Source organism: Phyllostomus discolor, chromosome 9 (genome assembly GCF_004126475.2).
Source record: "Phyllostomus discolor isolate MPI-MPIP mPhyDis1 chromosome 9, mPhyDis1.pri.v3, whole genome shotgun sequence".
NCBI classification, from domain to species: domain Eukaryota; kingdom Metazoa; phylum Chordata; class Mammalia; order Chiroptera; family Phyllostomidae; genus Phyllostomus; species Phyllostomus discolor.
Genome location: NC_040911.2, coordinates 93,487,490 through 93,502,230, shown reverse-complemented (window position 1 = coordinate 93,502,230; position 14,741 = coordinate 93,487,490). Strand labels below are relative to the sequence as shown.

Below are 14,741 nucleotides of genomic sequence, written 5' to 3'. Positions count from 1 at the left end.
GCCAGCTGATTCCTGGCCACAGGGCCTTTCAGTTACTCATTAACCGCTGGGCCTGAATCACGGTGCTGACTGCACCCACTGGCTCCTCAAAGGCCCTGCCCCGGGGAACCCTCTGAACTTTCAAAAGCTACTGTACAACTGATGTGACCTTGGTTGGGCAAGTGACTTCAGCTCCCCAAGCCTTGTGTGAATTCTGTGTCCTGACTCACAGGGGCGTGGGGAGGTCTCTGAAGTTCCTTTCAATGCTGTCACATTTTTATTGTCTGAAATCTCACCCTCGCCCTCCCGAGTTCAGCTCAAATGCTGACTCCCACTCAGCCTTCCCTGATTCCACCAGCTGAATCACTCTCCCCCTCTCCCAGAGCCCGGAGAACAGGCCACCCGGAGGGCAGGGCGCACACAGCTCTCCCCTCTGCTGGTCCCCGATAGGACCGCTGGCCTCTGCGGTCAGCCCATTTCGTGGGCACCTCCAGGGAGAGGCTGCTCACACCCGATATGTCTGGCACTCTCTCGTGCTGAGCCAAAGCCTGCCACCCAGAGCTTGCCTGCACCGGCTCTGTCTGGGCACCATCCTGGGACAACCAGGGCTGGCTGAGACCCAAGCCCTGCTCTGCCCCTCCGACACTTGAGCCTCAGGGCCCAGGGCTCAGCTCTCCCCAGGTCCCTGGAGGGAAGGCTGTCCCTGGTTGACCTGAAGGTGCCCAGACCGAGGGTTCTAACTCAGGGTACGGATGGGGCCTGGCCTGCGGGACAGGTAAGAAAAGCTCCACCCAGTGACCCCTTCGTCAGCAGGCAACTCAGAGTCTGACCAGCACACTGGTTTCTCCAATTACATCTCATTAAAATGTCAACAGCATGCCCTGGTTGGTGTGGCTCATTTGGTTGGAACGTCATCCTGTGGACTGAAAGTTCACAGGTTCGATTCCTGGTGATGGCACAGAGCCAAGTTTTGGGTTTGGTCCCCAGTCGGGGCATGTCCAGGAAGGCAGCCAAAACGATGTTTCTCTCTCACAGCGATGTTTCTCTCCTTTCCTCTCTTTCTCTCTCTCTCTCCTCCTCTCTCACTGAAGTAATAAAAAATGTCCTCAGGTGAGGATTTAAAGAAATGAATAAATAAAATGTCAACAACTTCCTAGTCATTCTAGTGCTTTAAAAGCTGGCTGCTTGTCCTGGCTGAGTAGGTCAATTAGGTTAGAGCATCGTCTTGACCCGGTCGCAGGTTGGATCTGGGCACAAACAACACACCCATCAGCATGTGACTGGCCCTGCCCAAATTGGGCTGGGGCGGCAGCCCAAGTGCACCAAGCAAATCAGGGCAGAGCCCTGGGTCCTGCCCCTTTCTGGAGCGGTCCTGTCACCAGTCCACCAAGCCCCACCCCCCTGCACTCCCAAAGCTGGTTTTTAAAGACCCCGCATAATGGTATTGCCTAAACTGTATTGGAGATTTCCAGCCCACAGAAGACTGTGAAATAAAAGTGGAAGCTTCTCCTCCAAACCATCTTCGATTGCATTCCCGGAGGTAACTGCTATTAACTAAACGCTGACTGTCCTTCCAGACTTTGGCATGTGCCCTCATCTACGTATCTCATACACTTTTATCCCCAGAAAAATGGGTCATATTATCCATAGTGTTCAGCCACTCACTTTTTTTCTCACACACACCTTTCCATGTCAACACATGAAGATTCAACCTTAAAAAAAAATCGACGTCACATTGTATAATGTGGGATTAATTTTCCTGTCCCTGTTCCGTAGTCACCGTTCCTTTGCTGGTATCAATTCTTAGTAAGTCTAACAGGGCTGCAGAGAACATCTTTGTGTTATTATCCCGTGGCCTGGTGCTAGTGCTTCTGTCTGCTAACTACAAATAAAGGTGTTGCGTTGATGCTGACCTCCCTACCAAATCACTGTACAAAGTAGTACCGACCGCCATGCCGTCAGCAGGGCTTACACTTGCCCTTTCCCCAGGGCCACCCCTACTGTGAGGCCACTGAGGGTGCACATCACCTTCCCATCTTCCCCCTCCTTTTCCCTTCCACCCTCCCGTCTTTTCTGTCCAACTGGCCAATTCTGTTGTTTGGGTATGAAGGGCAAAGATATGTCTGTCCTCAGGGATGGGAAGGAAAATGACTGAACCAACGAGAACCCAAGTCCGTGAATGTTGCCTCCACCCTGCGATTCCTCAGCCCACTTTCCCGTACTTAACCGGCCCCCCACGCTCCTCCCCGTGCTACCCTCACCTGCGCACACGCTCTCATGGCTGCAGATCCATCCAGAGGGTGTAACAGGCATAGGGGTATTAATAACTGCCTCATGTGAGGATTTGAAATATTGAATACACTTACATATACACGAACACACACATGTGATTCTCTCGTAAGTGCCCTGTTACAGTGGAAATGATCCTTTTAACACAGTAACATGGGTTTCAGTTTCATCCTTCCATTCTCACCTGGACAGTCGCTCCGTTGTCAACCTGGCCCTTCCCTCCCATCACTCTGGGCATTCCCTTCATCCTCGTCTTTGCTGTCTCTCCTGTTTCCTGGATCCTGTTTTCCTCTTAAGATTTTTTTTGATTGTGGTTAAATCTATGTAACATGAAATTTGTCTTTTTAACTGTTTTTAAGTGGACAGTTCAGGGGCATTAAGTACATTTTCAATGCTCTGCAACCATCATTGCTATGTAGTTCCAAAAGTTCTCCATCAGCCCAAAGAGGAACTCTGTACCCATTAAGCAGTAACTCTCTATTCCCCTTCACTCCAGCCTGCTAACTTCTTTTTAAAAAAAATATTTTATTTATTTATTTTTAGAGACTGGAAGGGAGGGAGAAAGAGAGAGAGAAACATCAATGTGTGGTTGCCTCTCATGTGGCCCCCACTGGGGACCTGGCCCGCAACCCAGGCATGTGCCCTGACTGGGAATTGAACCTATGATGCCTTGGTTTGCAGCCCGCACTCAATCCACTGAGCTACGCTAGCCAGGGCCAGCCTGCTAACTTCTAATCTACTTTCTGTCTCTACCAGTTTGCCTGTTCTAAATCTTTCATATGAGTGAAATCACATATTTGTCCTTTCCTATCTGGCTTATTCTATTTAGCATAATGTTTTCAAGGTTCAGCCATGTTGTTTATTCCTTTTTATGGTTGGATAATATTCCACTATATGGCCATACCACTTTTGTCTACCCATTCATTCATCAGTGGACACTTGAGTTGTCTCCACCTTCTGGCTGTTGTGCATACTACCTCAACAAACGCTGTCACACAAATACAGCCCCTGTTTTCAAAACTTTCAGGTATATATTCAGGAGTGGAACTTCTGAGTAATATGGTAATTCTCTGTTTGGCTTTTTAAGGAACCAAACTGTTCCTAAACAGCCCAACTGTTTTGCACAGTAGCTGCATCGTTTCATATTCCAGCCAGCAACTTCTCCACATCCTCGCCAACAATCGTTATTTTTCCTTTTTAAAAAATATTATAGGAATCCTGGTGGATGTGAAGTGATATCTCATTGCGGTTTTGACTTGCATTTCTCTGATGACTAATGATGATGAACACCTTTTCAAGTGTTTGTTAATCGTTTGTGTATCTTCTTTGGAGACATGTCTAGTCAAGTCCTCTGCCTGTTTTCTTATTTGGGTCGTTTATCTTTTTGTTTAGTTTTAGGAGTTTTTTATATATTCTGGATAGTAAACCCTTGTCAGGTATACAATTTGCAAATATTTTCTCCCATTCTGTAGGTTGTCTTTGCACCTTCTTGATAATCTCCTTTCATGCATAAAAGTTCTTCAGTTCTGAAGTTCAACTAAACTATTTTTTCTGTTGTTGCTTGTGTTTTCAGTGTCACATCAAGGATCCATTGTCAGTTCCAAGGTCATAAAGATTTAACTATGCTTCCTTCTAAGTGTTTTATGGTTTTAGCTCTTATATTTAGATATTCATACCATTTTGAGGTCATTTTTGTATGTGGTGTAAGGTAGGCATTGAACTTCATTTTTTTTTCAACTTTATGTTTTTTACATATGGAAATTCAGTTGTCTCAGTCCTACTTCATGAAGTTGTCTTTCCCCATTGAATGGACTTGACACTCTCATCTAAAATCAATTTCCCAGCCCTGGCTGGTGTGACTCAGTGGATTGAGTGCCAGCCTGTGAACCAAAGGATCACTGGTTTGGTTCCCAGTCAGGGCACATGCCTGGGATGCAGGCCAGGTCCCCAGTAGGGGTGTGCAAAAGGCGACCACACATTGATGTTTCTCTCCCTCTCTTTCTCCCTCTCTTCCCCTCTGTCTAAAAATAAATAAATAAAAATAAACAATTGCCCATATGGGTTTATTTCTGGACCCTCAATTCTATTCAATTGGTCTTTATGTCGGTCCATACGCCAGCATCACTACTATTTTGATTACTTTATCTTTGTGATAAGTTTTGAAATTAGGAGAAGTGACTCCTCCCATTTTGCTCTTTTACAAGATTGTTTTGGTTTGGGGAGGCCCCTTGTGAGTATGAGGATCAGCTTTTCTATCCCTGCAGACAAAGGCCATTGTAATGTTGATAGGGTTTGCATTGAATCTGTAGATCACTTTGGGTAATATTGACATCTTAGCAACATTAAGTCTTCCTACCCATGAACACTTGTGTCTCTCTTTTTTTTAAGCCTTCTTTAATTTCTTTCATCAATATTTTATAGCTTTCTTTCATCTCCTTGTTTCCATTTATTCCTAGGTACTTTTTTAGATACTATTGTAAGTGGAATTGCTTTCTTAATTTCTTTTTTGGATTGTTTGTTGCAGATAATTAGAAATACAAGTGACTTTGTGTTGAGCTTACACTCTGCAGCTGTGCTCAATTTATTTAATAGCTCTAGCAGCTTCCTTGTGGATTCTTTGTATATAAGATCATGGCATCTACAAAAGAGATAGTCTTGACTTCTTCCTTTCAGATGCGGACACCTTTTATTTATGTTTCTTACCTACCTGTTCTGGCTGGAACTTCCAGTCCAATACTGAAAAGCAGAGGTAGAACCGGGCCTCCTTGTCTTGTCCCTGATCTTAGGTAGAAAGCTTTCAGCCTTTTACCACTGAGTATGATGTTAGCGGTGGGCTTTTTGTTTTTTTTTTTTTTGAAATAGATGCCCCATTCCTAGTTTTCTGACTTCTTTTTCTTGTGAAACAGTATTGATTTTGTCAAATGACTTTCCTGCATCAGTTGAGATGCTCATGTGTTTTCTCCCCCTCTCATGCTAGTAATGTGATATATTACAAAGACTGATTTTCTTACATTAAACTCTCCTAGTATTCCTGGGATCATCCTCTTTTTTTGTGTACTCTCTCATTCTGATGGATCACATCCTCCGATGCCTTTCTGAGAAAAGGTGCAGAGGAGGCAAAAGTTTGAAACCTGGCACTTTTCTGGGCAATATTCTCAACTTTATCTTTCAGCCTTGCATTCAATTGTTTTTCAATCTGCAATCACATTTTAAATTCCCAAACGTCCTTTCTTGTCTCTCAATGTTTCTTTTCCTTTTATAGCAGCCATGGATGGCTGAGGATCTCGTTTCCGACAAGTAGAAAAATCACCTCTCCCACTGCGATGGTCAGGGAAGATGGAAGACAGATGCGGGTGGAAGGAGACGAGCAGGTGAGGCAGTAGAAACGTGGGGGTGTTCCTTCTGACGACTTCCATGTTCTCTGTGACACAGATGGGGAGGACATCTACTGAGATGACACGGAGGGTAATGGGGTAGGAGGTTTCAGGAGTATAAAAAGGGAAGCCAAACCCCCCAAAACCCAGCTGCTTCCTGGGCAGCCCTGAGGTTTCACGTGGAAGCCAAAGACTCTCGGTCAACCATGGCCAGCACGCTGCTCAGTCAGCTAAGTTCCCAGTCAAGATGCGGGAACAACGGGCCCTTAGACAGATCCATGGTTGGCATTCTTCTAGCCAAGTATCTGGAAGAACAGCAGGGCAAAGGAATTAAGGATATTGGCCAAGAAGGGGTGGATGTGCTTGACCATGACCTTTCTGCTACTTTCCCATCTGCTCACAGGCTCTGGAAACCTTAACAAATTCTAATTGTTCAGTGTGGTATTTCCCCACCTGAAAGTTTCAGACTATTTTAAAAACTGAATACTTCGTTGACTTCTCTGCCCTTACCAGTCATGAACTGTCAAGGCTCAGGCTTTCCCCACTGTCCTCTGTGGATTCCCACCTTGTGTAATTCTCCATGTAGACAGTATGTGCATATATCTTTATCCTGTGTTTATCTTTAAAACAATAAAAATCAGATTCTTTAGGGCCCCTAACAGCAGAAAGAACACTTTGTTCTCTTCAGTAATGGTACTCGAGATATTCGCTTGGTGTTTGCTGGACATTTTACCATGGCAATGGAACAAACTACGCATGTCAGTTATTCAAGTTTATTTATGTTGCTTCAATACAATGACAGAGCACGCCACATTTGTTTGGAACTCCTTCCCCCTCATGAGTCAAGAGTCATTTTATCTTAAACCAGAAGATTCTCTTCAAGAACACACACGTATGTGCACACACGCACACACAGCAAGTACAAAACCCTAACTCCACCAAAGTGCGTGTGAATGAAAGTGCAAACAGGCTTCGTTTTCAAACTCTGGGATCATTCTCTCTGCTTTAGAAATCAAACAGAAAAGGTCCTCACTGGCCTGGACCAGGGCTGGGTGTGGCTGCCGGGCCAAAGTGTAAGTGGTGCCCGCCGCTGCGGAGCCTGGGCAGAGGTCACATGGCACCAGCGCCCACGCCCTCCCCTCACTGAGCTCCCAGGTCAAGGTGTGATGATCTCATCTGGGGACAGATGAGTGAAGGGGCAGTGGGATGGACAGGAGGCAGATTTCATTCTCCTTTTTAATGACTTGGTTTCCTCCCAAAGAGTTGGACATTGGCACAGCAAGTGGTGAAGCCCCAGAGTTTGGGGGCCTGGGAGCCCTTTTCTCTACGGCCCATGGTCCATCCTGCCTTTCCAGTAGGCAAGCATGAAGAGCATGGTTGGTAAACCCACATGGCGAAGGCATCCCAGCCCCGCTCAGCTGTGTGGACTTGCTGCCTTCTCCTCCCACCACAAAGCCATCGAGCATCTCTCCCCCATCTCAGCCGAAGCCAGAGGACTGGTGAGTTTGCTACCACCCCAGCAGCCAACACAGAGAGGCTCAGACTGGCTCTGCCTTACCCTCTGGCCAATGGTGACGCCCAAGCAACTTCTGTAAACCCGACCCTCAGCCCGAAGCAGGGCCTGCCCACGCCCTCCCTGGAAGGCTGTGCGCACAGCAGCCTCTAAGAGCTGAAAGGGAAGGAACATCTAAAGCTCTGGGGGCAGAGGTGGGACGCGAGGGTTGCGACTGTGGGGAGGGCTGAATGGCTGCCAGCAAAGCTGTCTGGTCCCTTGTGAGAGAGGACCCCTTACTGGGCTGGGGCAGGAAATCAACTGAACCTTGGGTTTCCCTCCTCTATGGGAAAGATAAAGCTTCATATTTTAGCAGTAATAGCCCTTGACATTTTCCTAACGCTGAGCCTCACGTCAACACCCTGTCAAACACTTCTGAGAGTGCCCTGCACATGCACACGCACACATACACACTCACACATCACGACTGACAGAGGGGGTCTGGGGAAGTCTCCCCCCCTCCCCCCGCTGCACACCTGGCAGGCCATGGGAGCTTGGCAGCTGCTCCTCACCTCCATGTGGGGCCCACTCCCAGGCTGCAGGCAGGGTTGGCAGTGGCTCAGTGGGTGCTGGGCCCCCGCTGGGACAGAAAGGTCAAAGTCCCACAGTCCCAGCAGGCACCTGGCTGGCAGTGCAACACTGATGGAGAGTGGTAAGAAAGGCTTAAAGGGCACAGAGAGTTCAAAGACAGAATTCACCTCCCCAACCCCCAACTTCAAGTCATCTTTGTAGAACTCCTCAAGAGCAGGCCATTTAAGGGCTAGGTCGATGTGATGTTATAGGGTGTGTGTGTGTGTGTGTGTGTGTGTGCCAGACAGTGTGCTACATTCCCTCGACAGGAGGCCTGGCAGGCATGCCCCCCCCACTCCCACTGTGGGCAACACCTTGGCTAAGACCCACGGCTGCAGAGAAGGATGCTATGCCCAGCTCTGGGAGCAACCGTGCCTGCTGGAGCTGCCCCTCTGACCAGAGATCTGAGATTGTCTGACACCCGGGCCCTGGCTACCCAGCCAGCTAAGCTGCCTCGTCCCCATGCCCTACACAGTTCCCCGTACACTCCTAAACAGTGAGTGTACGGGGAGGGGAACGTCCATGGAACCTCGCCCTCTGCTGCAGAGGGAAAGCGCTCTGCCCGCCCCCTCTGCTGGAAACAGGACATGGCACAGGACACGACACTATCAATGCCAAGCAGTCCAGAACGGGGCCTGTTTAAAAGGCATTGTGGCTCGGAATCCCTCACTTCCGGGTAAAAGGGAGAAAGGCAGCTGAGACTCCCATTGGATCCTAGAAAAACACGTTTTTGCAGTTCACCCACCCAGGGGAAGAGCCAGCGGGGTCTGGTGGGCATTGGTGGGCAGCCTTGCCCAGCAAACCAGGCAGCAGGATGAGAGCAACACAGGGGGCGGGTCTTTCTGAGTCAATACATTTGTGGCAGGGTCGCTTCTTGGTAGGAAGAAAGGAGACAAGGAAAGAAAAGCACAGAGATACCAAAAAGGGTCTCTCGGTCTACCAGACTATCCTTGACTGCTAACAAAAAAGACCCTTTGGTGATTAATGCAAGGTGGCTAGAGACACTGTGGGCTGCCGCGGGCAGGGCACCCCATCCCACTCCACCAGCAACGTTCCCCCAGTGCAGTCGCACCCTCACGGGCACGCCTGATGAGCTCCAGGACTCCATCTGCCCCAGGGCTCCTCTGCTTGCACGAATCTTGTCGGAAGAAGCCCCGGAGAGAAGAGGGACCGCCCCTGGTCAGACACACAGGGCGGGCGGTGGGGGCACAGGTGGGATATGAGGAACTTGAGTCACGAAGGAAGGAAGCATCAGGTGTAGAGGGAGGCCCGGCTGGGGCTGGAGGAGGGCCCAGCCCCGCGCCAGTCACTTTAAGGTGTCATCGGCGTTTTTGAACATGAGAATGGCGTTATAGATCTTCAAGGCTGGGCCCAGCTTGACGCTCATGATCTTCACAATGTCCGCCTGTGTCAGCAAAAGGAAGGCCTCGCCGTCAATCATCTGAGGGTTGGGCGAGGGAGGTGGGAGCGGAGAAGGTGGAGAGGGTCATGGGGAAGGAGTGAAGGAAGGTGGGCATGTGCAGGGGAGGAGGAGGGGGAGGGGAGAAGGAAAATGGGAGTAAAGGATACATGGGGGGAAGGAAAGGAGGAGGGGGAGGGAAAGAAGAAGGAGAAAGAGAAAGGAGAAGGGAGGGAGGAAGGAAAAAAGGAAGATAGCCATGGGGACAGAGAAGGAAAGAAAGATATCCACTGGTTTCCCCATGTTCACACGCGCGCACACACACTTTCTACTGGACTTCGGTGTATATCTACATGTTTTCTGAGTCCTCACTGACATAGCTTCAAAAAACCTGCTGTCCCTGTCCCCACATGAATCCACTGGTCAATCTTAGTCCTGTTAACAGACAGGTGGGCATGCCAGCCAAAGCATCACAGTATTACCTATGAGCTATGAGAGAGAGAGAGAGAGCAAGAGACAGAGAGATGGACTCCATCTAAACCTACCCATGCCTAGGGTTCTAACTTCCAGCTCATGGGAAATGCAGGGGTTGTTGGAACAAGCTGAGTGACACCACAAGGCAGCAATCAGACAAATCCACGAGGGCACACGCTGCAAGACTTTCTCCAAGGGTTCCGGTGCATCACTCAGAGCCTTCTCACTCCTGTACCTGCTGGGGCTGATTCATATCAAAGGTTGGAGTTTTAGTCCAGCAGTTTGGGACTACATCAGGGGACAATGGGATTACTGAAGAACACAGAAGACGTTGTAGGTGTGCTGACGAATATGGGGAGTGTTGAGCCATAATGTCGGCAGGGTCATATTTGAACTTGAAGGTAGAGGAATTCAATGGGAAAATGAATTAAATGAGCCAAATCAATAATCCACCCTCAGCAATAGCCCCAGAGCTGAGGATAGGGCCAGGGAATTTCCCAAGTTGAGGTAACCTTAGAGAGCCACACGTGGAACAGTGAACAGAGGCCAAGCTAAAATCTAATCAGCACTCTCAACACCTGGTGATGCCCTGGCTGGTGTGGCTCAGTGGCTTGAGTGGCGGCCTGGGAATCAAAGGGTTGCCAGTTCGATTCCCAGTCAGGGCACATGCCTGGGTTGCAGGCCAGGTCCCCAGTAGGGGACGTGAGAGAGGCAACCACACATTGATGTTTCTCTCCCTCTTTTTCTCCCTCCCTTCCCCTCTCTAAAAATGAATAAGTAAAATCTTTAAAAAAATAAGATAAATTTTTAAAACATCTGGTGAGGAGACTTCTACGCCATCCCAACAGAAAGACATGGCCCATAGAACCCAAGAGAAGGGGACACTTGGGGAGCAAGAAGTTGCCAGTGTTTATCGGCTGCACGGTCAGCAGAGTCTCTTGACCCCTCCTGGGAGCCCCCATTACACCAGGCATGCACCTCCCTCAGAGCCCTTACCACATGCTACCAGAAGCAGCAATGCACCATCCTGCCTCTCCTACTATGTGCGGAGCCTTGGGAGTGGGGTCCTCTGCTCTTTTCCTTCCGCATCCTTGTCACCTTACATGGGGCCTGGCACAGAGCAGGCATCGGTACTGAATACATTTAACAAACACACAGGACTACAATAAAGATGTCTGAGAGGACGGGCAGACTCTGCTCAGGACTGTGAGTGCCAACTACCACACTGGAGGACCGCTCATAAGACCAACTATCTGCTTTGCTGTAATTCCTCACTCACGAAGCTTCCCTCTACTGACTGGTCTGAGTCCCAGCTAAAGGGCATCTTGACCAGTGTCCCTGAATATGCTGACTGCATCTGTTCAGCCAGAGAGAACTCCGTCCCTGGGGACGGAGACTGATGACATGGACCAGACCTTGGAGAAGGCAAGCTCCGCCCCCACGAAGGTCTATACTGAGACACTATTGGATACTGTGGGTCTACCAGCACATTGTCTCTGCTCTGGCCATTGCATTTTTTTGTATCTCAGAACATGCTGAACCGAGACACCAGCAGATGTTCCCGAAAGAGACAGCTTTTCTCCTTACTCGGGGACAACACGAAGCCCAACCTGGGCTACAGGATTAAATCTTGGGTGGCTCTGCAGCTGGCTGAACGAATGTATTCAAAGAGCATTCATTTATGATTTTTTGTCACATAAAGGTCTCCAATGGATGCCATACGGTTCTGCTCTGTCTCATGAACACATGTGGGGAAGACTTGGCTTATAACACAGAAGGCTCAGGCTGGAAAGGCTTACTAACACATTGTATTCGGGAAATGCATTTATACGTTTAACGTTGACTGGTAGTAGATCACACGATAAAAACTACCCGCAAACAATGTGCTAATATCAGAGATGACCAGAGTTGAGATTCACAACAATGAGACTATGAAACAAACAAGATAACACTTAATAGGGAGAAATGTCAAGTCTGACATTAGAGGAATGAAAAGACCAGTGGTACAAGTAACACATTGGAAAGTGTGTCTAGATTACGATGGATAATTGATATCAAAGGCACCGAGGGATTTCCTGAACCCCAAACTGGTGTGATGTGGCTATAATAAAGTCAGTGCAATCTTAAGTTTTGCTCCCCAAAATACAGGGTCCAAATTGAGGGGAAAACAAAAATGTCTCTTGAATGTGGAATATTTATAAAATGGAGCACTACTCAGCAATGAAGATGAACGAACTACCGGTAGACACAGTGACACGCACGGGCCTCAGAAGCACATCACGGAGTGAAAGGAGACAGACAGAAAAGCGCACATGCTCTATGACTCCGTGCACATGAAGTGCAAGGACAGGCAAAACCAACCTGTGGCGCTAGAAGGGAGAACAGTGGCTGCTCGTGACACTGGGGACTGATGGGAGGGGCCGAGAAAGAACTTTCTGGTTTGATGGAACTGTTTCCTATCGTGACCGAAGCCTTGGGTTCAGAGTGAACACATTGCACAAATCTTGAGGAAGTGCACTTTTGAAATGGGTGCATTTCTCGCCACGCACACTAGTTTTCCATTTAAGAACACCCAGGTGTCGGCTTATCAGCGGTAGCCCGTGTCCCGCTCTGCCGAGTGACAGCGGCAAAGGGGTAGGCTACACGAGTGTGGGACCGGGCGCGTGTGATTCATCTCTGTACCTTTCTCTCAGGTGCAGTTTTGATGAGAACCTGAAACTGCTCCCCAGTAATAAGGTCTTTTCAAAAACAAAAAGCAAAGCCATCTGGAGGAGCTGTAGCCCAGGTGTCCCGTGTGGGTCAGAGGGTGTGTGAAACGCAGGTGCAGCTCTGGCCCATGTTACCATAAGGTCTCTGACCTGGGAGGAGCCAGGAATGGGGAGGAGTCAGGAGCCCCACCCGGCAAGGATCTGATGCAGAGACTGGGGTGGGCCTGCGGTGGGGGAGGGGCAGACTTCCTTCTCATGGGCGTCTGCCCTCGGGGGTCCTGATGGAGAGCAGAGACTACACTTTCCTGGGAGGAAGGGAGGTGTGCATTCTTTGAGAACAAACTCAAAGGTCCCTTCCAGTGTCAAACTCTATGAAGTAGGAGAGACACGATAAAGCTCTTCATTTAAGGGCAGCTACACGTTAAAAGTCAGAACCACCATGGATTGAACCCTCTCTGTATCAGTTATTCTGGCATGGTGATATGATTTCTATATTACTCTATAATATTATGTATATTAACAGAGCATAATGTATATGTTATCCTATAGTCATCTAACAGTATATATACTAGTGATATAATTATACTAGACATTCTGATACAATGATCCATTCATCGTTGCCAAAGCTCACAATGGCCATGAAAGACAAGCATCATTATACCTACTTGATCTCAATTTCACACGTAAGAAGATGCAGGCTCAGTGACTGTCAAAAGCTCTGATTGGCAGAACTGGACTCAAACCCAGCTGTCCGCAAAGCTAGCATTCTTGTATCTACAGCTCACCCCTTCTTATCTTTGGGGAGCTTCTGGGTCCTGGCCTGAAGTGCAGGTTAGGACCCTTGCAGTAAATGGCAGTACCTGTGCCATTCGAAATGCCCTTTGATGGACTGACTGGAGGAAAGCCGGGAAAACAAAAAGATTGGGCAGAGAGCAGGGCGGCGAATGGAGTCTGGTCTCCGGGGTGCTTCTCCCTTCCTGGGGGTGGTCTGACCTCAGGGGCTTCCCAGCGGGGCCGCGGTCCATACCAGACTTTCCCCAGAGGTGCGGTCACTCTGCCTACTCTCCCCCAGGGGGAGACAGAGGGCCATGCCTCTCTGAGGGCGTCACTGGTGAGGACAGCTGCTTCCTGCCGTCTCGGTGAGTGACCTTCCTCTGTCCCCACTCTGCACCTGCACCTGCCTCACTCACCTCATCTTTGAAGAGACGTGCTTGGTCCTCGCAACCTGTCAGGGTCTGAACGAAGCCGGAGACCTTGAAAACCAAAGAACACGTGTTGCCAAGGAGACGGGCCCGGGAGTGCACGGGAGAGGTGGCCTCCTCTGGCCTTGGCGCCTTCAGGGCTGTGACAATGTTGCTTCTACATATCAACCTAAGAGGATCCTTGCATGTCTATGCTGCTGGATTTCCAGCTGGACTGGCAGCCTGCCCCCACCCCATCCATCAGGATGAGCCTAAGGAACAGTCTCTCTGTCAGTCCCCGCTGGGCAGCCAGGAGGGACTGTGCACTCAGGGGATGAGCAGGAGACAGCGTCAGGGGCAACGTCCACTCCTGTCTGGCAGGGGGGCCTTTGCTGAACCAGGGTGTCATGGTGACAGGACAAAGTGGGGGAGGGAGAGGGGGCAGGGGCCCGCACTCCTCACCTCGTCGATGGTCCACTTGGCAACTGTTGAGGCTGAGATGCCCGCCACCCCCGGCAGGAGCTTGCAATGCTGCTCCCAGCACACTGAGAGTGACCGGTCAGGGTGGGCCGACAGGGCTGACATGAAGAGGGACTGGTGGATGACATCGGTTGTTAGTGCTGGAAAGCAGAGGCAGAGGCTAGCAGGCCAATGCCGGGGACTACCCTGTCCCCAAAGCCCCGTGCCACTCGGGAGGACCATGGCCAAGAAGGCAGCCCAGACTAGACTCCTCATCCGGGGCTCACTCCTTCTGGTAAAGTGGGTTCCTCACTTTATAGACTCTCGGGTCAGCTGTTTGGAACGACCCTACCCTGTCCCTTTGAGGCCACATCACTGGGCCCTGTGACATCCTGGCACCAGTCTCTAGATGTTGGGAACCGCCCTGCCTGGTTTCAGAAGCTGTAACCCCGCCAAGGTTAAGGCTGAGGGGGGACCTTGGACCATAAGCCAACAAGGAGACAAAAGCTTATCTCCCTGGCAGGAGCACCGCTTCTGCTCCTTCTACTTCACCCTGCCTGGCCCCAATGTTTGGTCAGTTAGCCAGTGACAGGTAAGATTCCCCAAGGGGGGAACGACCTAGGACAGGCGTGATCATGTGGGAGGCCCCCAAGAAAGGACCTGGGGGGCTATAGCAAAAGGGGGTGATGCACCCTCGCCCCTTGGCTTTGACAAAGCCTGAGTCCTCATTCTGTCTACAAGAAGTCTCCTAATCTC

General features: G+C 49.6%; 1 protein-coding gene across 3 annotated transcripts in view; it reads right to left on the bottom strand.

Annotated features, from left to right (window-relative positions):
- Positions 1 to 6,880: 6,880 nt before the first annotated feature.
- The window catches only part of L3MBTL1 (L3MBTL histone methyl-lysine binding protein 1), a 28,288-nt gene continuing 20,427 nt past the window's right edge, over positions 6,881 to 14,741 (bottom strand). Inside the window, exons 19-21 of one of the 3 annotated variants that reach the window (XM_028524363.2) lie at positions 13,989 to 14,146; positions 13,536 to 13,598; positions 6,881 to 9,205 (exon numbers count right to left, since the gene is read on the bottom strand). In XM_028524363.2, coding sequence (XP_028380164.2) covers positions 9,071 to 9,205; positions 13,536 to 13,598; positions 13,989 to 14,146 — 356 coding nt within the window. In that variant the 3' untranslated portion in view covers positions 6,881 to 9,070. The remainder of the gene's footprint in view (positions 9,206 to 13,535; positions 13,599 to 13,988; positions 14,147 to 14,741) is intronic. The other 2 variants (XM_036009851.1, XM_036009850.1) reach the window with 2 other exon arrangements.